Genomic DNA, 26,793 nt, shown 5'->3' on the forward strand with positions numbered 1-26,793 from the left:
GCCTGGAGAAGAGAAGGCTCCAGGGAGACCTTAGAGCCCCTTCCAGTCCCTCAAGGGGCTCCAGGAGAGATGGGGAGGGACTCTGGATCAGGGAGGGGAGCCATAGGACAAGGGGGAAGGGTTTGACACTGAAAGAGGGGAGATGGAGATGAGATGTGGGGAAGAATTTCTGTGCTGTGAGGGTGGTGAGAGCCTGGCCCAGAGCCTGGCCCAGAGAAGCTGTGGCTGCCCCATCCCTGGAGGGGTTCAAGGCCAGGCTGGATGGGTCTTGGAGCAACCTGGTCTGGTGGGAGGTGTCCCTGCCCAGAGCAGGGGGTTGGAACTGGATGAACTTTAAGGTCCCTTCCAACCCAAACCATTCTATGATTCTATGATTCCTGAGTCAAGTGTTTTACTTTCGTTACCCCAGTGCAGAAGAACTTAAGTTTGACTGACAGGATGCGATGTGTGTTGCAGGACATTTATCTCCATAATCCAAATGTGAAGTGGGATGACATTATTGGACTGGATGCAGCTAAAAGGCTAGTCAAGGAAGCAGTTGTTTATCCCATAAGGGTAAGGCACTAAATAGTTTTGGGAAGACCAGTGTTTGGCTCGTTAACATTTTCCTTGTCATTTCAGTGGTGTTTTAGAGTTCTCAGTATTTCAATACTTTTGTAGCAGTTCATGTTAGAACTGTTCCTGTTCCTGTTTCATCTGACAATGGCGTACACAGCCTCCTATAGGAAAATGTCCTTTCAGTATTAAAATTATAAATGTTGGGTCCTATTCTTTGGCACCTTTGGCAATGTAAGAGGTGCTGGATTTGGCTTATATGAATTCCATGGGAAATGACTTATAAGAGAGAACATCAAATCAATTGCATTTGAAAAATGCACTTAAAACAGATTTCAAATGGTAAATAAAGTATTTTTCTCAGTACTCAGATCATATATATTATATTGTTTTGCGGCAGTTTTATCCCACTCTCTTAAAATTTCTTACATTTCCTAAATGCATGGTGTAGGGGGTTAGAATCCCGTGCATTTTTAATGCATGATGCATTTTTAATCCCTGATTTACTTTTTCCTTTCCATAGTACCCCCAGCTGTTTACAGGCATTCTGTCTCCTTGGAAAGGATTATTGCTGTATGGACCACCAGGTATGGAAAGTTTTACATACGTATCTGCTCGTTTATCACTGCTTCTGCTTTTGTCCCATGGATAAATCATTGATGCTAATTAGATCAAATGAGTTAATAAAGAAGATGTTCTGTAACATCTTCTGTGAAATAAAAGGAGACAACGTTGCATGATTACATCTATCTCTGACACTCAAACAACTCCATTTGCCTTTCTCACAACTATTCCAGTGACTATTTCTACACTTGAATTTTCCACAAACAGTATTTATACTAAACATTCAGAAGAGTGAGAACTCATATCACTGTTTTCGCTTATTAATCAAGTTTGACTTGACGTGATCTTACAAAATGTGAATAAATGTGGCATGGACTCACCTTCTTAAGGAAAATGTACTTTCTTTCTTCTGCATTTGAGGGTTGTTTTGGAAATGGGGTGGAAGTTTTGCCCTCTCTGTACTAGCTGGGTGTTTTCTATGTCAGCACAGCTTCCTGGCTTGTATCAGGAACAGTGTGGCCAGTAGGACTGGGGCAGTGACCATTCCTCTGTACTAGGCACTGGTGAGGCCCCACCTTGAGTGCTGGGTCCACTTTGGGGCCCCTCAGAACAAGGACATAGAGGTGCTGGAGCGTGTCCAGAGAAGGGCAATGGAGCTGGTGAGGGGTCTGGAGCACAAGTCTTGTGAGGAGCAGCTGAGGGAGCTGGGGGTGTTCAGCCTGGAGAAAAGGAGGCTGAGGGGAGACATTCCTCTGTACTAGGCACTGGTGAGGCCCCACCTTGAGTGCTGGGTCCACTTTGGGGCCCCTCAGAACAAGGACATAGAGGTGCTGGAGCGTGTCCAGAGAAGGGCAATGGAGCTGGTGAGGGGTCTGGAGCACAAGTCTTGTGAGGAGCAGCTGAGGGAGCTGGGGTTATTCAGCCTGGAGAAGAGGAGGCTGAGGGGAGACCTTATTGCTCTCTACAACTCCCCAGGGGGGGTCGGTCTCTTCTCCTGAGGAACAGGTGTTGGGACAAGAGGAAATGGCCTCAAGTTGCAGCAGGGGAGATTTAGGATGGGTATTAGGAAAATTTTTTCACCAAGAGGGTTGTGAAGGCTTGGAAGAGGCTGCCCAGGGCAGTGGTGGAGTCACCATCCCTGGAGGTATTTAAAAGCCGGGCAGATGTGGTGCTGAGGGACATGGGTTAGTGGTGGTTTTTGCCAGTGTTAGTTGATGGTTGGACTCAATGATCTCACATATCCCTTCCAACCTGGACAATTCTATGGTTCTGTGTTTAGATGTACTTGCCACAGAAGGTATCTTGACCATTTCAGCACGGAGCACTAGATGTAGTTGCCACAGGAGGTATCTTGACCATTTCAGCACGGAGCACTTCAGAATTTGGGGAAAGCATTTGCAGTGCTTTATTACCTGAGTTTCTCCAGACGATTTCAAGGCCACAAGTGAGGGTGGTGAGACACTGGCCTATGTTGCCCAGGCAGGTGGTAGATGCCCCATCCCTGTAAACATTCCAGGTCAGGTTGGAAAAGGTTTTGAGCAACCTGATCTAGTTGAAGGTGTCCCTGCTCATTGCACGGGGGTTGATAGCCTTCAAAGGTCACTTCCAACCCAAACCATTGTATTCGCAGTGCTGTATTACCTGAATTTCTCCAGACAATTTCGAGGCCAGAGGTGAGGGTGGTGAGACACTGGCCCATGTTGCCATTTGCAGTGCTTTATTACCTGAGTTTCTCCAGACGATTTCAAGGCCACAAGTGAGGGTGGTGAGACACTGGCCTATGTTGCCCAGGCAGGTGGTAGATGCCCCATCTCTGTAAACATTCCAGGTGAGGTTGGACGAGGTTTTGAGCAACCTGATCTAGTTGAAGATGTCCCTGCTCAATGCATGGGGGTTCAGGTTGGAAAAGGTTTTGAGCAACCTGATCTAGTTGAAGATGTCCCTGCTCAATGCATGGGGGTTGATAACCTTCAAAGGTCACTTCAACCCAAACCACTCTATTTTCTATGATTCTATGACTTTTTCTATTTTAGTGGTTTTACCTGACTGATGGTAGAATGAAGGGAATTATTCAAACATTTGCATTTTATTTCTTTAGAGAGTGAATTTCTTCAATGCTGCTGTTTGTAGGTACTGGGAAAACTTTGCTTGCTAAGGCTGTTGCCACAGAGTGCAATACAACTTTTTTCAACATATCAGCATCCACCATTGTCAGCAAATGGAGGGGGGATTCAGAAAAACTCGTCCGGGTAAGAATTATTATCTTATTTGTTATACTTTAACAAACATCAGGGTCCTACTTAAAGAACTGGAGTTTTAACACAGAACTGGAAAGTTAGTCTTCCGTTAATATTCGTAATCTTTCCTGTCTTGGACAAAACATGTTTTTTAGGTTCCCAAATTCCCTGCTATTTTTAGTCTTCAGGGCTCAGAATTGGCACAGGATTCTCTTGTCACAAAGGTCTTACAGTCAAACATAGATGTAATGTTGTTTTAAGGAGGATGGTTTGATGGTAAATGCATTTTTTGCATATATACTAGGAAGTAGCATGCATGGCTCAACTGTGTACAAAAAAATTCAGGGATTCAGGTGTTGCATCTTTACCCAAATGCAATGTCCACCATTTCGGTGTACAAAATCCACAAATTCATAGCTTTTCTTTACACTTATCTCTTAGGCTACTCTTCAGATAGATACAGAGCTCCAGAAAATGTATAATCATAACAGATTGCACTTGGCAAATCACAGAATCACAGGCTGGTAGGGGTTGGAAGAGACCTTCAGAGATCATCTAGTCCAACCCCCTTCCAGAGCAGGTTGCACAGGAACACGTCCAGGCAGGTCTGGAATATCTCCAGAGAAGGAGATTTCATACCCTCTCTGGGCAGCCTCTTCCAAGGCTCTGCCATGCTCAAAGGAAAGAAGTTCCTCCTGATGTTGACACGGAATTTCCCGTGTTGCAGTTTGTGCCCATTACTCCTTGTCCTGTCACTGGGCACCACACGGAATTTCCCGTGTTCCAGTTTGTGACCATTACTCCTTGTCCTGTCACTGGGCACCACTGAGAAGAGTCTGGCCTCATCCTCTTGCCACCCACCCTTTAGATACTGCTCAGCATTGATGAGTTGACCTTTCAGTCTTCTCTTCTCCAGGCAGAACAGACCCAGGTCTCTCAGCCTTTCCTCAGTAGAGAGATGCTCCAGCCCCTTCATCATCTTTGTAGCCCTCTGCTGTCCCCTCTCCAGCAGTTCCCTCTCCTTCTGGAACTGGGGAGCCCAGAACTGGACCCAGTGCTCCAGCTGGGGCCTCCACCAGGGCAGAGCAGAGGGGCAGGATGACCTCCTTCCACCTGCTGGCCACACTTTTCTTAACGTCCCCCAGGAGACCACTGGCCTTCTTGGCCACAAGGGCATATTGCTGGCTCATGGGCAACTTTCTGTTCACGAGGAGAAAGACTCCCAGGTCTTTCTCCTCAGAGCTGCTCTCCAGCAGGTCAGCCCCCAACCTGTCCTGGTGCAGGGGGTTCCTCCTCCCCAGGTGCAGCACCCAACACTTGCCCTTGTTGAATTTCATGAGGTTCCTCTCCGCCCAAGTCTCCAGTCTGTCCAGGTCTCGCTGTGTGGCACCACAGCCTTCTGGGGTGTCAGCCACCCCTCCCAGTTTTCTGTTAGCAGCAAACTTGCTGAGGGTACTCTCTGTCCCCTCATCCAGGTCATTGATGAAATGGCATTACAAACATTATTAATCTCTCTTGTAATTTAGGCAATATCTGCAATACATAATTATTCTTCAGGTGTCCTTTGTCCTTTAAAATGGCACATTTTTCTTCTGACATTCACCTCCAATGTTATTGATCCTCTTGACATCTGTCTCAGTAGCTTCCTCAAAGTTTCCCTTCTGGCAGGAGCAGGGATGGGACAGTCTGGTTTTCCAAAAGGGTTTTTGTGAACATGCTGTAGTGTTTTGCAATGATACTGAATTTGTGGCATTTCACCCTTAGTTGAGTTTTTGGCAGAATCCAGAAATGAAATAAGATTGTGGATTGGGACAGCTTGAAGAAAAGGATTGTGTGAATTTATATCCTAAAATGAAATGAGGCCAGGATAGGAGATTTCTGAACTTGTGTGAAGTCTTGGTGGGTTTTCCAGTCATTTGGAAGAATGTTGGCTCAGCTTTCCTCAGTTCTCACCTGTATTGGTGTGATTTTATATTTTAGATTTGTAGGAAAATTGTAGACTGGTCGTTGACTACTTCCCTGTGCTTCATATCCAAAGTGTAGGAAATAACAGATATCTTTTAAAATTTTTTAAGTGTTCAGATTGAAAAGTGCTGGATTAATATATATTGTTAGTGATATTTATTTAAAAACTCAAAGAACGCTTAAGAACTGACTTTTTTTTTTTACTGCTGATATAAACCTCTCCATGTTTACAGAAAAATAGATGAAACTTCTTTCTGAAAAGGGCAGACCTGGATTTTGTGTGTCAGCTTAATATTCTATTTTTTAATCTTGATTGTTCAAGCAGTTTAAGGGGTTTTTTTGACCAGGAAAAAAATAAGAACTGCTTGGTTGTTATCAAGAGAATCAGTCCATTTTCTTTCATTATGGTTCCACTGATTTTTAGTATTTTTTTTTTTCCTCAAATCCTTATTTAAAAAACTACAAATGGAGCAACAACAAAAGACGGATGTTTAATCTCTGATAACAGTTTAGGAGTTCCCAGAATTCTCTGATGGATCATTTTCTTCTATCCCATTATTCGCAGGGTACTCTGATAGGATTTAGCCAGAAAGATTTATACATAAAGACAGGATTACGAGCCTGTGTTCTTTCTATCTCCTTTACAAACCTTTCACAATTTGAGAGGATTCGGGGAACCTCTGCCTCCCCAGGGCTTTTTCCCAGCAGATACCCCTTTTTGTCCTAGAAGTTTGGAAAGTGGGTACTGTTATTTATCCTCTGTGCTTGTGGCCCTTAACGCCTTTTTGTGTTGATTTTCTCGTTAAACTTAACTTGTCATGTTTCCTCTTCTCTCTGAACAGGTATTATTTGAGCTTGCCCGGTACCACGCTCCTTCCACAATTTTCTTGGATGAGCTGGAGTCGGTTATGAGTCAAAGAGGCACTATTTCTGGGTAACTGATGTGACCACTTCTTCTGGCTTTAGGAATATGTTTGTCCTCCTTTCCCTGCCTCTTTTTTTTTCTAGTGTGTGTGTTCAGGTGCTCTAATCACAGAGTGTACCCTTTAGAAACAAATCTTCCCCCAAACTAAAGCCTGGGGCTACTCTATAAACTTCAACAGCAGCACGACTGGGCCCCTGAGAGTCCTGCCTTTTAGACTTTATTGACATTATAACTGCTTTGAGCGATAATGGTCATTTTCACGACTCTTTAAGTATTTTGTCTTTCGCTCTCTTGTCAACATCAGGAGCCCCGCAGTGTGTTTATTGTCAGAATCGGCTCCAAAAGCCTTGCTTTGTGGGAGCCTTGCATGGGCTGGGGGGGATTTAAAAAGTGAATTTAACAGTGAGTGTTCCAGTCACAGTAGATGATGAGGTCAGCAGAGAAGTGAGCGTGAAAAACGGGCTGTGTGAGGGTTAGCAAGGGACTACGGGTCCAGCAAGACTGTGAAAACCAGCAGTGCTGCGCCTTCTTTCCACTTCAAATCCCTCATTTTAGGCAATTTAAATCTCTTATTTTAAAGGCAGTGGGGGCGCAAACCAGGTGATTTGTTAGAGGCGAGCAAGCAGCAGCTGTTTTGGGGACGTTTTGGACAGGTTTAGGTGTTGCAGGTTAAAATTGAGCCTACACGGTGGGATGGCATTTTCATTAATGGGAGAAACCTTGGTGGCATTGTCAGGACTTCCAGATGCAGGAATGGGAGGATGTTGTTATTGTCATCCATGGTGTAGGCACTTTATTGTTAAAAAACAGATTGCAAGGGTTAGGGATGGGTAAGGAGCAGAAGAAATATAAAAATATTGTTATAACCATTAGGAACCCATTACAATGGATTTAATGTACTGCAAATTATATGCTCACAAAGATCTATGAATAGAATATACCATATCATAAAGACACAACTTGTAATAATTGTCAGTTAATAGCTATAAATTATGGGCCAAATTTTGCCTTCATAAATACATTTAAAAGCTCTCATTAACATCACAGTATTATATATTTTAATAAGAATTTTTATCTAAGAATGTGTAGTTATTTTTACATATCCTGATTACATATTGACTTGGCACCGATGTGTGGATGCCTTTGCAGAAACAAACCATTTAACCCAAATTGTACCTCTTAGCATCTACAGCCCTGATTTTTTCTCTGGGTTTGATCCAGGAGTTTCAAAGAACTCCACACCTGGGACCAAGAGTTCAAACTTGTTTTTCCTGAAAAAAAAATGGTTACCTGGAGCAGGGCCAGAATTCTTAGTGTTTTGCTTCAGTTCCCCTCCTCTTTTTGAGGAAGGAGGCTTTCTGGGTGGTTGCAGCCCTGTTTTTAAACTGGTTTCGATAGATCATATTTTTCTGTTTGCTTTTGATAGAACATTTTGCAAAATATTGAATTCAGTAGGAGGTATCTATTTATTCATTATCTTCTTGTGGGCACTTAACATTCACTCACAAGGAAATGCCAGTAGTTGCCCTGAATAGGTAGATGTGTTAGTTATTTAATGAAAACTATCAAATTATTAAAATTCACTTATATATCTGAATCAATCAAAGCCTTAGCTGTTTTCCAGTAAACGTCAACGTTGCATGGGGATTAATATGAAGAAAAAAAATAAAAATAAATACTTTCTTTGGATTCAGTAATAGTGAATTCTCCTCACTTTAATGCACTGAAAAGAGTCCATTTAAGTAATCATTAGAAAGCTTGATTTTTAATGCTTAGATGTTGGCTAATGGAGCTTAATCATGCTTTGAACTGGGGCAAAACTGTGACAAGGGCTCAGTTGCTGTGAACGACACTGCATAAATAAAGATGATTACTTTAATGCACTGGGCAAATAATGTTTCTCTGAATCTTGGTAGCGGTGAACACGAAGGAAGTCGGCGGATGAAAACAGAATTACTGGTGCAGATGGATGGCTTGGCCCGATCTGATGATCTTGTATTTGTTTTAGCAGCTTCCAATCTGCCATGGTAAGAGATCCAGAGAGTACATTTTTGAATACATTTGCATGAGCTTCTAAGCACAGATAAAGATTTTATTTAGACTTTTGGAGGGAAAAAAAAAAAAAAAGCCTTGATATTTGGTTAAAGCATTTAAAGATTAATTTGGAGCTTTTACTTTTAAACTCTGCAATTCTTGCTATTTGTGCCACATGAGAATAATCCATAATAAAGTCAACATATGCTGGTGCTACCAGCTGCTAATATTTAAAATGGAGTATTTGACTTTACGGGCAAGTTATTTACTATGTTTAAGCTAAGAAGGGTTTCAGCCTGGAACTGTAAGGTGCTTAAAACATCTAGTGCTTAGAAGGATACTCCATAAATAGGAATGTTGGATTTTATTGGTATCAAATGTGAATTTTAAAAGTTGAGGGGTAAAATTCTTCAGCACACTGAGGATGGGCTTGTTTTTAAAGTTGGTTTTCTTACATCTGGAACTAGTCTGTCTCCCTGGCCTGAGATTCCTCCTGTCCCTGGGCTACTGATCCACGAAATCTCCAGTAGAAGAACATCTTTTCCTGCTGAGAAATCTGTGCGTTGAAAGCAGAGAGGGGAATCTCAGCAAAGTAAACTGTGGAAATCACCTGTTCAGTGAGGGATGGTCTTGGAGGCAGATGTCTGCAGAAATGATGAGTTAGGCATAAGAAGGTTTTTTTTTGTTTGTTTTTCTCCTCCTTTCCCTGAAGTACACATGAAGAAGAGAAATACAAGGTGTCTGCTGGGGGCAGACCATCTGAATGGCTAATGTTTTTGCAGTTTGCTGATCAGCACAGCACTGAGGTCTTTCTTGATATCCATGTCCCCAAAGCACACAGATCTATGTGGGCCTGTTCACCTCTTACATGTAGAGGTGGTCGAGTTAGGAGTCCAAAGAGGAGAAGACCTGTTTCCAGGGAGCTTCGAACTGTGATTTGGGAAACATTTGGTGGAACCCAGTGGCTGGTGTTCAGAGGAGTGACCTTGTGTGAGCAGCAGCTCAGCAGCATTTTGAGTTGCAATAGTTGAAAATGGACTGAAAGGCACGTTGTTCATTGATGTGACGCTCACCCGGCACCACAGTGTGACAGAGCAGGGCATCCAGAACTGGGGGATCTGCACCCAGGCTTCATTCCTGGTGCAAACCTACCTGTTGTTTTTCACCATTAGTGATTTTTGGCTGGTTTCTCATGAGGTTGCCAAAGGAGATGGGTTGGAAAATCCTCTCTCTGTGGCTAGAGGACTTCAGACTGTGATCAGGCTGTTGCTGGCTTCAGGGAGCGTCCAAGTCTGAATGACATGGTGTATCCACAGCTCCTTGCTTTTCAGTATGTGTGAAAAAGCATCAGCTTGGTCATGGACACACCACCTAACAATCTCTTGCAAAGTTTATGGTAACCCCACTCCATCATCTTTCATTAATTTTGTCAGAATTGTTCAGCTCACATAATTTTGACACCTAAGGCAGAAGGCAAGTTTCCCCTGCTATGAGACAGTCAACAGCAGACAACACCAAGCTGAGTGGTGTGGTTGACACGCCTGAGGGATGGGATACCATCCCGAGGGAACTGGACAAGCTCACATAGTGGGCCCATGTGAACTTCATGAAGTTCAACAAGGCCAAATCCAAGGTCCTGCACGTGGGTGGGGGCAACCCCTGGTATCAATAGAGGCTGGGGATAAAGGGATGGAGAGCAGCCCTGAGGAGAAGGACTTGGGGGTGGTGGTGGATGAGAAGCTCAACAGGAGCTGGCAACATGCTCTGGCAGCCCAGAAAGCCCCCCACACCCTGGGCTGCATCCCCAGCAGCGTGGCCAGCAGGGCCAGGGGGGGATTCTGCCCCTCTGCTCCGCTCTGGGGAGACCCCCCTGCAGGGCTGCCTCCAGCTCTGGGGCACCAACAGCAGAAGGACAGGGACCTGTTGAATGGGTCCAAAGAAGGCCACAGAGATGCTGCAAGGGGTGGAGCCCCTCTGCTGTGAGGACAGGCTGAGAGAGTTGGGGGGCTTCAGCCTGGAGAAGGCTCTGGGGAGACCTTAAAGGGGACCTACAGGAAAGATGGGGACAAAAGTTCAAGGACTATCACAAAGACCTCCTGTGATAGAAGGGGTAACAGTGGTGAGATTTAGACTAGATAAAGGAAGAAACTTTTTACTCTGAGGGTGGTGAGACCCTGGCCCATGTTGCCCACAGAGGTGGTAGATGTCCCATCCCCAGAAACATTCAAGGCCAGGTTGGGTGGGGCTCTGAGCAAGCTGCTCTAGCTGAAGATGTCCCTGCTCATGGCAGCTGGGTTGGACTAAATGGCCTTTACAGGTTCCTCCCAGCCCAAACCACGGTGGTTCCATGACACAAGAGATGCAGGAATTTAGAACAATGGTGGAGTCTGTGTGTTGGTTTGAGGGATTTATGCCTTGGACAAGCTCATTACTTTAAATCAGCACAAACTCCAAACTTGGGTTAAAGTATCTACATGAAAGGAACTGAACAGAATTTGATTTAATTATTCTAAGCTGTGTGATAAAATTCTGAAAAAAAAAATAGCTACTCTGTGTGAATATTTAAATTTGAAAGATAATTAATACATTAATACCCCATTAATCTCTTTATGGTTCATTAATAACATGTTATAAATGTTTATGTTATTGTAGCATCATTACCCTTTTAGAAAGAGAAACTCTGAGCAGTTCATTACACCTTTCCATTGTGTTTTAAATTATCCTGTGAGGATCTAAGCTTCCCACGTAATACTACAGCATGGCAGTATTAAAAAGGATCAGTTGCCTTCAGAGGATCCATGTCTTTCTACTCTCACACAGAAAGGAAATATGGGGTGTTTGAAACCCACCGAGGAAGAGTTCAGGGATAGCAATGGGTCTGAAGGTCACTGTGTGGCTGGTGCTGGATGGAGTTACCATGGAGGCATGTTAAGCGTGAGGCTGAGCTCCCTCCATACACTCTCTCCAACTCCCTGACAGCAGAGTCGAGCCAAGGGGGGATCAGTCTCTTCTCCCAAGGAACAGGCGATGGGACAAGAGGAAATGGCCTCAAGTTGCACCAGGGGAGGTTTAGGATGGATATTAGGAAAAATTTTTACACAAAAAGGGTTGTCAAGCCTTGGAAGAGGCTGCCCAGGGCAGTGGTGGAGTCACCACCCCTGGAGGGATTTAAAAGCCAGGCAGACGTGGTGCTGAGGGACATGGGTTAGTGGTGGTTTTGTCAGTGTTGGGTTGATGGTTGAGCTCGATGATCTGAAAGGTCCCTTCCAACTTGGACAATTCTATGATTCTAATATCTCTGGTCCCAGTTCTGTGAGGTTTCTATAAAACCGTCCTGTCCAACCTGGCCTTGAACCCCTCCAGGGATGGGGCAGCCACAGCTTCTCTGGGCAACCTGGGCCAGGCTCTCACCACCCTCACACCAAAGAAGTTCTTCCCCACATCTCAGCTCCATCTCCCCTCTTTCAGTGTCAAACCCTTCCCCCTCCCCTCCCTGATCCAGAGTCCCTCCCCATCTCTCCTGGAGCCCCTTGAGGGACTGGAAGGGGCTCTAAGATCTCCCCAGAGCCTTCTCTTCTCCAGGCTGAACCCCCCCACCTCTCTCAGCCTGTCCTCACAGCAGAGAGGCTCCAGCCCTTGGCACATCTTCATGGCCCTCTGCTGGACTTATTCCAAGAGGTCCATGTCCTTCTGCTGTTGGTGGCCCCAGAGCTGGAGGCAGCCCTGCAGGGGGGTCTCCCCAGAGCGGAGCAGAGGGGCAGAATCCCCCCCTGGCCCTGCTGGCCACGCTGCTGGGGATGCAGCCCAGGGTGTGGGGGGCTTTCTGGGCTGCCAGCGCACGTTACTGGCTCCTGTTGAGCTTCTCATCCACCACCCCCCCCAAGTTCTTCTCCTCAGGGCTGCTCTCCAGCCATTCTCTGCCCAGCCTGGATTTGTGGTTGTGGTTGCCCTGACCCTGGTGCAGGACCTTGCAATTGGCTTCGCTGAACTTCATGAGGTTCACACTGGGAACTGCTTCCTGCTCAACAGCCCAGATCCTCCAGCCTTCCTGGCACAGACCCTCCTTGGGGTTCCTCCTCTGACAGCTGTCCTTCCTGTTAAAAATCTGCACAGAACACGGCGTTGTCTGGAGTGTCCCTTCACCTGTTCCTTGGGAGAAGAGACCGACCCCCCCTGGCTACACCCTCCTTTCAGGGAGTTGGAGAGAGCGAGAAGGTCTCCCCTCAGCCTCCTTTTCTCCAGGCTGAACACCCCCAGCTCCCTCAGCCTCTCCTCACAAGACTTGTGCTCCAGACCCCTCACCAGCTCCGGTGCCCTTCTCTGGACAGCCCAGGGTGTGGGGGGCTTTCTGGGCTGCCAGCCTGCATTCCTATTTTACGTTGAGCTTCTCATCCACCAACACTCCGACAAGTCCTTCTCCTCAGGGCTGTTCTCCATCCATTCTCCGCCCAGCCTCGATTTGTGGTTGTGGTTACCTTGACCCAGGGGAAAGGACCTTGCACTTGGATCGGATGAACTTCACGAGGTTTACACAGGCCCATCTCAAAAGTTCTTTTTGGACTTTGTCAACATCACTCATGGGCAGGATGGATTTTGCCCTCTCTTAATGAAATCCAAGCTACGGGTGATGACCAGGTTGTCCAGCAGAAATGTGCCTGCTGCAGAGAGTGTGCTTTAAGGTATTGCTGAGTGTGTGCTCAGAAAGGTGATTTAGAGGGACAAAAAGACAGTAAGAGCCAGGAGCACTTTTGTTGAGGCTCACAGCCTCAAGGAATTTGGGAGTGTCTGCTTCCAGAGAGGTTGGCGGGGTTTGAACCCCCTTTAAGACTCCAATTATATTTTTGCCATTAATTTTAATGTGCATCAGGTGATGTTCAGCCCGACTGTAAGACCCCAAACTTCAGCTGCACCTCATATATTTCATAACAGAGGGTCAAAACCCCGCGTCCTACAGCCCGAGGTTGTGTCTCCCCAGCACAGCGCTGTGCTCTTGCAAACATTTGGTATTAAGCTGGATTTCAAGAGATTTGTTTAACTTGGATCTTTATCGATCACGGGGAGGGAAAAAAAAAAATTAGTCGCAAGCTGCTTTTAGATGAATGAAAAGAAGCCTAAACAAAGCTCTTTACGCTGCCCTAAGCTGCGCTGCAGCTATTGATCTTCCCCTGCAGCCCATGTGTGCTGCCCACCCCCGCGTCCCACTCCTCCTCAGCGAGGCACTCCCTATCGACAAACTACTCGTTGAAATGAGTCAACGTCATTATATAAAACAAAGGCCTAATTAGGGAAGAAACAAAGTGACCCGTAACCATGCAGTGAATGTTTCCTAATGTATTAATGGATTATTTAATTCGACTTCCATTGCAGTGCTTTTTTCTTCTCCCTCTCCACACTCAGGGTGGGTGAATCACAAAATGGTTTGAGTTGGAAGGGACCTTTGAAGGCCATCTGTTCCAAGCCCCTGCCGTGAACAGGGACATCTTCAACTAGATCAGGTATTCCAACCCCCTGCCGCGAACAGGGACATCTTCAAGTAGATCAGGTTGCTCAGAGCCCTGCCCAACCTGGCCTTGAATGGTTTGTGTGGCCAAGATGGGTTCAAGGAGATCTGAGCTGTGAAATCCAAATCAGATCTGGGATGAGATCTCAGGAAGAACTTCTTTGGTGTGAGGGTGGTGAGAGCCTGGCCCAGGTTGCCCAGAGAAGCTGTGACTGCCCCATCCCTGGAGGGGTTCAAGGCCAGGTTGGAGGGGGCTTGGAGCAACCAGGTCTGGTGGGAGGTGTCCCTGTCCATGGCAGGGGGATGGGACTGGATGATCTTTAAGGTTCCTTCCAACCCAAACCATTCTATTTTTTGGGAGCCCATTTGTTTGGTTTTCTTTATCATGTGCTATGCCAGTAGAAAACGTTTGCTATTAAAAACCAAGGACAAGACACCAAAGGTGACAGAAGTAAGCTCTGTTGGTGTGTTACGGATCTGTCTTGAATGGGGCCAGCAGAGAAAGACTGGTAGAGGCCTTGGAAGGACCATAGTTCAGAGCAGCTCCTGGAAGGCACTGGAGACTTTTAGAGCGAGTAAATATCTTATAGCAGCTATTTCTTCTAGAAAATTGTATGGATGACTGGGGTACTTGTAGACCGTTCCCATTACACAGGTGACGAGGGATGGCCTGGAGCAGGAATTCTGTTGTTGGGTTGTGTTACCCTTCAGTTCAAACTTGGGGAAAAAATTAGATTAAAGTGAACTGTGTGGACGCGTGAGTGGGAGGACTTGGTGTCTGGGCATCCTCCCGAGGCTCCACAGACTGGCACTGGCAAGAAGGGCTCGTTCTAGATGGTGATGAAAAGCACTGAGAAAAGAACAGAAAGAAACATTTGCTTTTCTTTCAAGCTTCTTTTGCACACCGCAAGCAAGTGGAAATGAAGAGTAGTCCTAAAATTTTGTATTTTTTAATTTGTTTTTTTTTTGCTGATCAGGGTTGATGTTGACAGCATCGTGCTTTTTTGGCTCACTGACATATTTATCCATGTCCTGTCCGTCCTTCACAGGATCCTTTTCATAAGGATATTCTCCTTTGTGGCTGTATTATTTATAATTTGTATTTTAGGAGCAGCCTCAGCTCGACATCTTGGTCTGCCATAAACGTGGCCCTCGCATCCAAGACCTTCAGCCTGTATTTTGTACCTACTAAGCATCCCTTACAAAGTAGTGATTAATTAGTCCCGACAGTGCCCCAGACAGACAATTTGTAGTGTCTCCTTAATAGCAACGAGAGAGAGGGAGAGGAGTAGCAGAGCCAGGGAAGAGAACTACAGCTTCTGCTTGTTTCTGTTAAGCCTCACTGTCAGTCAACAGGAATACCCAGGATAGTTAATCCTTTTTTTTTCTTTTTTTTTTTTTTTTTTGGTTTGAAATTAGGTTGACACAGTTACAGGTGGGGCTGAAAAGTGTCGGTCCCTGCAGCGAGGAGCTCGCTGTCAGCGCCGCAGCTCCCTCAGCGAGATGCACTGAGATGATTCCTCTCCTCCTTTGCTTGCAGGGAGTTAGACTCTGCCATGCTGCGGCGGTTGGAGAAGAGGATTTTGGTGGACCTCCCCAGTAAAGAGGCCCGGAGGGCCATGATCCAGCACTGGCTGCCCCCTCTGAGCAACAGCAGAGGAGTGGAGCTGAGAACAGATCTGGACTACGGCTTGCTGGGCCAGGTGAGACAGCAGAGTGAGGGGATGATGCCTGCTTGGTGCTTTAGGTCTTCCTGAGTGGGAATGGTCAGCAAGAGTGACAGTTCAAGGCCAGGGAACTGCTGGAGAGAGTCCAGCGGAGGCTACAGAGATGATCAAGGGATGGAGCATCTCTCTGCTGAGGAAAGGCTGAGGGACCTGGGGCTGTTCAGCCTGGAGAAGAGAAGACTGAGAGGGGACCTCATCAATGCTGAGCAATATCTAAAGGGTGGGTGGCAAGAGGATGGGGCCAGACTCTTCTCAGTGGTGCCCGGTGACAGGACAAGAGGCAATGGGCACAAACTGCAACGCAGGAAATTCCATCTGAACGTGAGGAAACACACTTTTCCTTTGAGGGTGGCAGAGCCCTGGCAGAGGCTGCCCAGAGAGTGGTGGAGTCTCCTTCTCTGGAGACATTCAAACCCCTCCTGGATATATTCCTGTGCAACCTGCTCTGGGTGGACCTGCTGTGGCAGGGGGTTGGACTAGATGATCTCCAGAGGTCCCTTCCAACCTCTACCATTCCATGATTCCATGATGTATCACCCACAGCGGTAGCATTATGTCATGATTCCGTGATGTATCACCCACAGCGGTAGCATTATGTCATGGCAGAAGAGGTCCAGACAGTTGGGACATCACCTCTGTGTGAAACCATGATGAGATACAGAGCTGGAGGTAGGACCTCAGCTCGGTTTGAGTCTCCAGCCAAGGGCAAACCAGCGAGACACGGGGCTGAGCGTTCCACCCGGCTGTGGAAAGTGCTGGTTTCACACAGCTCTGCTAGCAAACTGGTGTGTTCTCATCCTCTCTGCTGGGCCAGCTTTGCAGCCTTAAATACAGGGAGACTTCCAGCAACAGGATATTTTATCGTTCTTCTCACCAAGCTGGGAGCGCTTCCAATTCATCGGGGTAATGAGCAGTTAATTGTGTGGGGAAGGTTTGTCACAGCTCCACTGCTGCGGGAGAAAAGAGCATTTAGACAGCAAAGAGATTCACTGGAAAACCAGGCTTTCTTCATTCAGCCCTTTGTCACACCCTGAATTCTTGGAAAAATAGCTTAAAAATAATTATTTCTAAATCTCTTGTATTCATAAAGGGCCCTTTTTACATGTGTTCACATAGAGGATGGTACTCAGTTTTTGTTTCGTAAATGTTAATAAGGGAATATAGTTATTTATTAACAGGAAAGCTGGGAAGAGACACAGAAAAGTGGGGTTTACTTCATCTATGGGAAATTGCCCTTTAGAAAGAAAATGCCCAGTATTTTCCTTGCTCTTACTGTGGGAAATCAAAACAAGAACAAGCATCATAATGGGTAAACATAAAAATATTATGTGTGTTTGTGTGTATATATGTATTTTAGATAGGAATAGTCTTTATACATATTTTATATAAATCTATATGCTTGTAAACACCATTCCTGTGCAATTTGTAAGCCTGTGAGCTGTAATGTACCCTTCTGATCCCAGGAAACAGAGGGTTACTCTGGCTCAGACATAAAACTCGTGTGCAAGGAAGCAGCCATGAGGCCAGTGAGGAAAATTTTCGACGCTCTTGAAAATCACCAGCCAGGTAACTAACCCCAGCTCCCAGGGGAGAATTCCATCTGGGAAACGCCGATCTCCTGCTCCAACTCTGGGAATTACAGTTTTAGCCCCAGCAGGTGGAGCTCTGTTATCTGCTTAGAAAAGTTTTAAACTGTGTCCTTCTAAAACACACACCTAAACTAACGTTTTAGAAAATCAGGGCTCTTTTTAAAGCTGTATCTGTGCTCTCTGCACAAATATAAATTTTTCTTATCTCCCTAGGCTTACTGTTTTCGTGTATTAAGTGTTGCATTAAGCAGGGACATAGAAGAATGTCTTTTGATAATAATAACAGCATTTAATATTTTTTTTTCTCTTTAGGTAACAGTAACTTCCCCGTGATCCGATTAGAGACGATCACCACAGCAGATTTCCTCGATGTGATTGCCCACACCAAGCCATCAGCAAAGAACATAAGCCAGAAATACACAGCTTGGCAGAGAGAATTTGAGTCAGTTTAAAGAGAAAAAAACCTGAAAGACTGAAAACTTCCAAGCCTTTTGCCTCCAAAGGATCCAGTGGTGAAGGGGAAGAAAGTGCTGCCATTTCCAGGGAAGAGAACGCAGTGGCAAATGCCAGGGGGAAGTCTTCACTTTCAGGATTTAATTGCAGGGGTGTTTGGTTATGGGTGTTTAATTGGAGGGGTGTTTGGGAATGTTCAAAAAACATTCTTCATGGAAATAACATGATGGCAGTTGCTGTGTAATGAAGGCTCCAGCCTTAATTTTATGGATAAAGACTTAAAAGATAGATTGCTTCTCAGTCTTTATTCAAGTCAGTTCTTACCAGGTTTGGGGTAGAAGAACTGGAGCAGAAAGCTTGTTAAGAACAGTTAGATAATTAGTGTAATTCTCCCTTTCTGAGACTCACCAGAGCATCAGAACCAGCAGAGACCTGCACCCTTTATAATGAAATGCGACCACTTTCAGTGAAATTTGGGACCATAGCAATACGTTGTAGATTTGTTTAGTTTGTCATCATTTTTAGCTAAAAACAAAGCCTTCATGGGCCAAATGCCTTATTTTCCAGTTGGTTTGGCCTATTCCCAAGGCAAGGAATTAGAGGAACTTGGAGACGTAGAAAACCAGCGGATTTAGGCCAATCTAACTCAAAACTGGCTTGGTTACCCGCTGTTCACAAACAGCGAGTCTTTGCAGCTCAGAGGTAAATGCTAGCCAAGCTGGAGACTCTTCTGCTTACACAGAGTCAGGGACTGCCACATCATCTTTTAATTAGAAACTCTAATCAGTCATTTTTTCAGACTGTCGGGTCTCATTGCTTGCCCCTCTCTCGCTTAGCAAGACAGTTACCCTCTTTGTGGTTCTCCCAGTATTTTCCTCACATGGGTTTGTGAGATAGGTACCACGATTTTCCATGACTTCCAGCTCCGGGACAGTCTCTGTTATTCATTCCAGCATCACTCAGTTGTCACAAGTCATCTTGGGAAATGTCTCCATGGGGTTTTTCTTGTAGATCTCTCTCCTCCTGAACCTGACCAAAAACCTCCCTGATGGCACCACCACTTAAGCAGTGCTGGCATCGACATAAGATGTGTGAATTTATTCCAAACCGAGGGCACAAAAACGGTATCTAGAGGCATTTTTTGTTCCTGGGAGGGTTATAATTTCTTGTATTTCTAGTGCAAAGTCTGCTCCATCCACACGTTGTGTCTCGGACAGAGATTAAATCTGAGCCCGCAGACAATCTTTCATCTAAGGAGAGCTTCCCTTTCATTCATCACCATGATTTTTCTTAACAAGAACAAGCAACGGCTCATTAACACAAAACTATATTTTCAATAAGGTTAATACTCCAGCAATGTATAATTACAATCTAATAATTTAACACTCAGGAGCACTGTAAAACAAACTGTAAAGGACTTTGATTATTACAGTTTGCAAATGGACCAGAAAAGCTATTTACTGTCATTACGAAGTTGGTTCGTGTTGGGGGATTTAGCGCGTAGGAAAAGCTCTGCCTACTACAGAATTAAATTTCATTTTACGGCTCTACTAACCAACTGTGGAAAAACTGGAATCTGTCCCCATGGCTCGTGAAGGATTTTTTTCCCATAACATTAAAAAGAAACAAAAAAACCCCACCAACAATAGTAAAATTTTGCAACTGTAGCATTAATAGGACCCCGCTGAAGTCTAATTTCAAAAATTCACAGTCTCTGAGGCATTTAATACCAGATTTTTTTGTTTCTGTACCATTCTTTTTAATAACAGCATCTAATTAAAACATCTGTAAAGTGCTGACAGTTTTAATTTGATGTAAAATCTGAAAAACAAAAAAACCCCAGCATCTGTTCTAATGAGAGGAAAGATATCAAACAGTAGTTATTATTAAACAATGGTGATATTTTAATTTAAAAGTCACTTCTCAATGTGCATTCTCCCTACCTTTAAATTAGAGCAGAGCAGAGGCATGCTCAGTGAAATCACTACAGGCTGACTACGGCTCTGTTAGTCTTTGAGGTTTATATTTGAGTATTTCCAGTGTTTTGTTGTGGTTTTTTTTTTCCAATTTAGCTTATTCAGCAGTTTGTATCCCGTCTGTCTCACCTGCTGAGCATCCGCGGTCCCTCATCGCATCCTCCTGAATCTACTACAGGAAAGGGGCTTCCCAGCTCTGCTGAGTGGGAGGAGCTCACAGCTGGGCTGCTGATGCATGCATTGATCCTGCAACCTTAATTTTTGAAGCCAAAGTAAAGGAAATTATGTGGCACGGACGTTCCTTCAAACTAACTATTCCCTTCCTCACAGCAGATGCTCTAGGATATGTTCCACCGCCGCTGGGAAATTCTCACAGGTTAAGTAAGGAGCAGGATTGATTTTGTCTTCATCTGCTGGTCGATATTTACCTGGAACAGATTAACAAAAAGATGCATTTACCAAGCTGCTTTGGGTATCTTTTTTTCCCCCCTGAAAATCACAGCCTCCTTGGATCAGTAACAACCAGCCACGGTAGGAGGAATGCCCATCTAAGGTTCTTCTGCAACAAACATCTCACCATCTTCCCTAAAGAAACACTGAGCCTGACTGAATCATGGAATGGTCAGAGTTGGAAGGAACCTCTGGAGATCATCTAGTCCAACCCCCTGCGAGAGCAGGGCCACCAGGAGCAGATTGGAGAGGAGCGTGTCCATTTTGAATGTCTACAGAGACTCCACACCCTCTCTGGGCAGCCTCTTCCAGGGCTCTGCCAACCTCACAGGAAAGAAGTTCCTCCTCATGTTGAGATGGAATTTCCCATGTTCCAGTTTGTGCCCGTTGTCCCTTGTCCTGTCACCGGGCACCACTGAGAAGAGTCTGGCCCCATCCTCTTGCCACCCACCCTTTAGATACTGGTCAGCATTGATGAGGTCCCCTCTTAGTCTTGTCTCCAGGCTGAACAGACCCAGGTCTCTCAGCCAAGAGATGCTCCAGTCCTTTGATCATCTTTGTAGTTTCCACTGTCCCCTCTCCAGCAGTTCCCTGTCCTTCTGGAACTGGGGAGCCCAGAACTGGTCCCAGTGCTCCAGCTGGGGCCTCCCCAGGGCAGAGCAGAGGGGCAGGATGACCTCCCTCCACCTGCTGGTCACACTCTTCCTGATGCCCCCCAGGATGCCCTTGGCCTTCTTGGCCACAAGGGCCCATTGCTGGCTCACGGGCCACTTGTCCATGACTGAAGATTCCTCCAGGGGCAGCTTTGGTTCAAAATTAGTGTAACTCATGCACTGGCACTATTCCCTCACTGACTATTCAGATATTCATGTTATAGGTTCTTGAAATATAATGTTATCACCTTCCCTTCTGGGTTTTATGAGTATGATCACTTGCTTTCACTTTCAACACGAGCAGGTGCCACTCAGAAAGACCTTCCCCACTCCACGGTACCATCCATAACCCATCCATAACATGGATAATACCTGTCACTCCCTTCGGGTTCCACTTTTGTCTGAAGGAAAATGACTTTTATGACCAGTGTAATCACTGCAGAATGTCACCAGAGCTCCTGAAGGATCCGTGGCTACGTTGCTAAGACTGATTTCAGTGATCTAAGATGTCACAGAAATGGGGTTCTCTCTGCTCCTTGACCAGTGCTCAGGATTTTAGAGTTGTTAGAGAAAAAAATTCACACCTACAATATCAGCTGTCTCCCAAAATGACTGCTCCACTGCATACTCACCAGTCCTGACCAAGATGCCACGCATGCCTGCGTTCTGGGCGCCACCAACGTCGTCCCTGCAGTCCTGGGACAGAAGAGGAGATGAGCTGGTTAGTGGTCACAGGCACTTATTTCTCAACATGTTTTTCATGAAAACACATTCTCTGCTTTGCATGTCACTAACCACCCACTCAAAAGCAGCTGCAAGGGGTCAAATCTTTTAGCTACCTGTTAGAGAAACCATCACAGGAAAGATTTACTACAGGCTTCTAGTGACTGCATGAAGAGAACCCACCCCACAGACTCCTCGTTAAATCCTGCAAGTTTTCACCCCTCGTTCAATCTGCAGGTGACAAGGTCCCCACGTACGTCACCGATCATGACGGCCTCCTCTGGGGCACAGTCTGTCCCCCGCAGAGCTTCCAGGAAGAAGGTCTTCTCCGGCTTCCCCACCACCGTCGCTTTGGCGTCCGTCGCGTACTCCAGCCCCGTTACAAAAGGTCCAGGTCCCAGAGCCAAGCCATCTTTTTTCTTGTAATACCTGGCTTTGTGTATAGCTATGAGAGGAGCACCATCCAAAATCAACCTAAAGGAAGTACAAAAAATTATATTAAAGAAATGATATTCACAGTTGGAGGCCCGAACTGGCTTTCATTTTAGGTTGATGACAATGACTTTCATGAAGATCCAAATTATAACGCAAGCCCACATTCATCTGAAGAGTTAAACAAAGTTCCTTCCTTTCTTTTCCCCAGGAACAGCTAATACATAAATCCCCCAAATAAAGAATTTCTTATCTTGAGGATTTTAACAGGATTTTTAAGTCCTGCTGTATCTCTGCAATAAGGTCGTTACTCTAAGCTGCCTCACTTTTCACCAAGGCAAACATCCCAACATTAGAACCCAGCTGATGTCACCACACAAATAATTTAAAATACGTTAACCCCAGGCAGGGGCTGTAGGTAGCAGGTTGAGGGGCAGAGCCTTTATCTCCTAGCTTGGACCAAGAACCCAGCAGGACCTTCAGGACTCTGCTGCCAGGAACTCCACAGCCCAGCAGCTCTTGGGGATGTTGGTATCACCTCTAACAGCAAACAGCTACGTGATCCCAGCAGGGATGGGTGTTCAGGATAGTCCCAGGTACAGGATAAATCATCTTACCTTAACTTCATATTTTAACGTCGGAGGAATGACAATAGCAAAGTTAAGAGCACAAAGATATTAGGTGTGTTCATGTCCCACCAAATTCCCCAGTTAACAGCACTATTACTGAGCCTTTTAGAAATTAAACTGGATTTAGAATCATAGAATGACTTGAGTTGGAAAGAACCTTAAAGATCATCCCGTTCCAACCCCCTGCCCTGGGCAGGGACACCTCCCACCAGACCAGGTTGCTCCAAGCCCCCTCCAACCTGGCCTTGAACCCCTCCAGGGATGGGGCAGCCACAGCTTCTCTGGCCAACCTGGGCCACGGTCTCACCACCCTCACACCAAAGAAGTTCTTCCCCAGATCTCATCTCCATCTCCCCTCTTTCAGTGTCAAACCCTTCCCCCTCATCCTATGGCTCCCCTCCCTGATCCAGAGTCCCTCCCCATCTCTCCTGGAGCCCCTTGAGGGACTGGAAGGGGCTCTAAGGTCTCCCCAAAGCCTTCTCTTCTCCAGGCTGAACCCCCCCAACTCTCTCAGCCTGTCCTCACAGCAGAGGAGCTCCAGCCCTCCCAGCATCTTCATGGCCCTCTGCTGGACTCATTCCAACAGGTCCCTGTCCTTCTGCTGTTGGTGGCCCCAGAGCTGGAGGCAGCCCTGCAGGGGGGTCTCCCCAGAGCAGAGCAGAGGGGCAGAATCCCCCCCTGGCCCTGCTGGCCACGCTGCTGGGGATGCAGCCCAGGGTGTGGGGGGCTTTCTGGGCTGCCAGCGCATGTTGCCAGCTCCTGTTGAGCTTCTTATCCACCAACACCCCCAAGTCCTTCTCCTCAGGGCTGCTCTCCAGCTTTCTCTACCCAGCCTGGATTTGTGGTTGTGGTTGCCCTGACCCTGGTGCAGGACCTTGCAATTGGCTTCATTGAACTTCCTAAGGTTCACACTGGGAACTGCTTCCCGCCCAACAGCCCAGATCCTCCAGCCTTCCTGGCACAGACCCTCCTTGGGGTTCCTCCTCTGACAGCTGTCCTTCCTGTTAAAAATCTGCACAGAACATGGCATTGCCTGGAGTGTCCCATCACCTGTTCCTTGGGAGAAGAGACCGACCCCCCCTGGCTACACCCTCCTTGCAGGGAGTTGGAGAGAGCGAGAAGGTCTCCCCTCAGCCTCCTTTTCTCCAGGCTGAACACCCCCAGCTCCCTCAGCCTCTCCTCACCAGACTTGTGCTCCAGACCCCTCACCAGCTCTGTTGCCCTTCTCTGGACACCCTCCAGCACCTCAATGTCTTTCCTGTCATGAGGGGCCCCAAAACCACACAAAATCTTGCTTTGCCCCTTCACCGCCTTTCTGGAGCTCTACTCAAAGAGGCTGCTTTAGGTGAGCTGTGTTCTCCTTGGAGGACGTCTGCTCCTTCCCACCTGCTGGGAACTCTGAGCACTACACAAATGATAATATTTCATTGCACTTAATTATCACAAATCAGTGCTTTCCAAAGCTGGCTGAAGAAGAAGAGAGCTGGCAAGAGCATCTGTGAGCAGCCAGACGTGTTCGCGATGGGAGGATTCCTCTAGGACACAGGAAAATTTAATTTGACAGCAGCACCACAACCCCTTGCATTCAGCAGTTCGTGGGAAAGATCTCACCTGAGAGAATTCTTTCAAGCGTGGCATCAAAATCCCACGTCTACAGAAAGAGAAATTTAGTCTCAGTCATTTTAAATGACGCCTGGAGAACAGCACTACTCTGTGTATCTCATCGTGGGACTTGTGTTGGGTTAGATTTACCTAATCTAATGTTTGATATCAACTGGGTGGTTGCCTACCGGGTAATTAGTCAGACTGGGCTCTTCACAGTCAGTGGAGAGGAAAAAAACACTTCTAGGGCACAGTTCAACTGTCCTATTTTAAGCTCTACTAGGGGAAAAACGAATGATGCCTTGCAAGTGCCTCCTCCCTCCCTCAGGAGCCCGGGTCAGCAGCTCAGACGCTGGCATCGGCACAGCAGATACCTGAGTTTCATCGGATTCACCTGAAAGTTCTGCTGTGAGCAACGCAAATCCCAAGTTTTTCAACTACCTGAGCAGTAAAGAACAAGGAATAAAGGACACAGCACAAAGCTCGAGGAGAAGAAAATGGTGGCAGTGGTTAATATTTCCATTAGACCAAACAAAACTGACACCAGCAGAACAGTCTCCCCTCAGTAGAAGACTGGGGGGAAAATGCAGCAGGAAAAACCCACTGCCCGCTGCAGGGGGCTGCATTTGGCCTTCAGCACCTTCCTTCCATCGCCAGAGCAACTGTTCCGTTCTGCTTTTAATGCAAAAAAGCCCAAATCCAGCCTGGGACAACCTCGGCCAGCTCTGCAGGCTTTCCTCCCTCTGCTGGGCTGGGGCCCTCAGGGACTCTGCCATGACTCTTGTTTCGAGTGCCCCCGTCCCCAGCCCCAGGCAGCTAATGACTGTTACTCGACAGCTAATACATTCATGACAGAAATATCAATAAAATGATGTAAGCACTGGAATTTGTGATTGAGAAATGAAGAGTCCACTCACGAGCGTGCTGTAAAACTCTAAAATCGATGCCACCAGCAACATGCACTAGGGAGGCAGAGGGGGCGTCCGTTTGGGTCAGTACAGGTTCTTATGGCACAGAACTGGCAGGCAAGGTAAGAACAGCACCCGTTTCCTACTCCAAGGAGCCTCCACAAGACCCTGGTGAGCAGTAATCCATACTCCCTCTTTGGATGTCGTCACAAAAGGCACATCACTGGGGATAAACCCAGCAACAGGCTCATGTTCACGTCTTTGAAGCTAAGGGCTTTTTTCAAGTTGAAACCAAGAGCGCTGTGAGGAGAAGGACACGTGGCCACGCACGTCTGCACACACTACTGCACCCGTATGGCTACAGGTACATTTCATCTTATTTACCCCTTCAACAATACACAAGACAAAGAGCTTCAGGAATCACAGAATCATAGAATTGTCCAGGTTGGAAAGGACCTTTCAGATCATCGAGTTCAACACTGACAAAACCACCACTAACCCATGTCCCTCAGCACCACGTCTGCCCGGCTTTTAAATACCTCCAAGGGTGGTGACTCCACCATTGCCCTGGGCAGGCTCTTCCAAGGCTTGATAACCCCTTCCATGTAAATATTGTTCCTAATATCCATCCTAAACCTCCCCTGGTGCAACTTGAGGCCATTTCCTCTTGTCCCATCGCCTGTTCCTTGGGAGAAGAGACCGACCCCCCCCTGGCTACACCCTCCTTTCAGGGAGTTGGAGAGAGTGAGAAGGTCTCCCCTCAGCCTCCTTTTCTCCAGGCTGAACACCCCCAGCTCCCTCAGCCTCTCCTCACCAGACTTGTGCTCCAGACCCCTCACCAGCTCCATCGACCTTCTCTGGGCACGCTCCAGCACCTCAATGTCTTTCCTGTCGTGAGTGGCCCAAACTGGACCCAGCCCTCGAGGTGGGGCCTCCCCAGTGCCCAGTCCAGGGGGATGGCCACTGCCCCAGTCCTGCTGGCTACACCGTTCCTGATAGAGTTCAGGATGCTGGTGGCTTCTTGGCCACCTGGGCACACTGCTGGGTCATGTTCAGCCTGCTCTCAACCAACACCCCCAGGTCCTTTTCCAATAGGCAGCTCCAGCCACTCTGCCCCCAGGCCTGGAGTGTCCATGGGGTTGCACAGACAAGACCAAGTCTGATCCATAGTTCAAGTAGCCCAGGACATTGTGCTGTCCACTCCTGAAGGCAAAATGCTCCAGTAGATATTGCTAGAAAACCTGCATTAGGTACGTAAGGAATAATCTGCCCTAAATACCGGATTTCCTTCTCTATAATATTTGGGGTCCAAAGGCTGAGGTTTGAACATAGAAGCCATCTCCCAAATACTTCCCAACATCCTTGGGTTTGTGTACCTCCTCTTGAAGCACTGCTGACTTTTTCACCTCAACAACAACCAGGACTGTACTTCTGTAGTTAATTTACAGACTGAAAGCCAGGAAAACCAAGGCTGGACTGGCTGAAGTTCATGGATAAGGCCCCATATTCACCAAGGTTGGTGTCTCTCTCTCAGATGTAACAGTGACAGTGCTGCCACCTGCTTTTCCCTGCAAGAGAAGAATTTCCTCGCCTGTGTAGAGGTGCAGAGCCCAGCACAAAGACAGCCACCACTCCAAAAGCCACGAGGAGAAAGCAAGCCACTTACCGAAACGCTCTGTTCATCATCTCATAGTGAAAGTGCTCAGGAGCCAGTCCTACCACCACTGCATTGGGATTGTCAGTGGCCACCCCTGGAAAACCAAAATATGACTCTGAGAGAACTGAATTTCACTCATACTTAGCAGTACCCACTCAGCGAGCACAATAAATCCCTTTGGAGAAAAAAAAAAAAAAAAAAAAAAAACATTTTT

At 46.6% G+C, this 26,793-nt stretch overlaps 2 protein-coding genes across 2 annotated transcripts in view; one reads left to right on the plus strand and one right to left on the minus strand.

The window, feature by feature from the left end:
• KATNAL2 (katanin p60 subunit A-like 2) overlaps positions 1-17,755 on the plus strand; it is a 33,763-nt gene extending 16,008 nt beyond the window's left edge. Inside the window, exons 9-16 of the mRNA XM_014953477.1 lie at positions 457-555; positions 1,079-1,142; positions 3,250-3,368; positions 6,164-6,255; positions 8,163-8,273; positions 15,321-15,483; positions 16,971-17,073; positions 17,409-17,755. Coding sequence (XP_014808963.1) covers positions 457-555; positions 1,079-1,142; positions 3,250-3,368; positions 6,164-6,255; positions 8,163-8,273; positions 15,321-15,483; positions 16,971-17,073; positions 17,409-17,548 — 891 coding nt within the window. The 3' untranslated portion in view covers positions 17,549-17,755. The remainder of the gene's footprint in view (positions 1-456; positions 556-1,078; positions 1,143-3,249; positions 3,369-6,163; positions 6,256-8,162; positions 8,274-15,320; positions 15,484-16,970; positions 17,074-17,408) is intronic.
• Positions 17,756-18,858: 1,103 nt separating this feature from the next.
• LOC106894661 (haloacid dehalogenase-like hydrolase domain-containing protein 2) lies at positions 18,859-26,739 on the minus strand. The gene is made up of 4 exons (XM_014953476.1): positions 26,589-26,739; positions 21,609-21,825; positions 21,261-21,324; positions 18,859-19,953 (listed from the first exon to the last, which is right to left on the minus strand). The coding sequence occupies exons 1-4, from the start codon at positions 26,606-26,608 to the stop codon at positions 19,850-19,852; spliced, it is 405 nt and encodes a 134-aa protein (XP_014808962.1). The 5' UTR covers positions 26,609-26,739; the 3' UTR covers positions 18,859-19,849.
• Positions 26,740-26,793: the final 54 nt, after the last annotated feature.

Source organism: Calidris pugnax, unplaced genomic scaffold (genome assembly GCF_001431845.1).
Source record: "Calidris pugnax isolate Ruff unplaced genomic scaffold, ASM143184v1 scaffold260, whole genome shotgun sequence".
Lineage (NCBI taxonomy): Eukaryota > Metazoa > Chordata > Aves > Charadriiformes > Scolopacidae > Calidris > Calidris pugnax.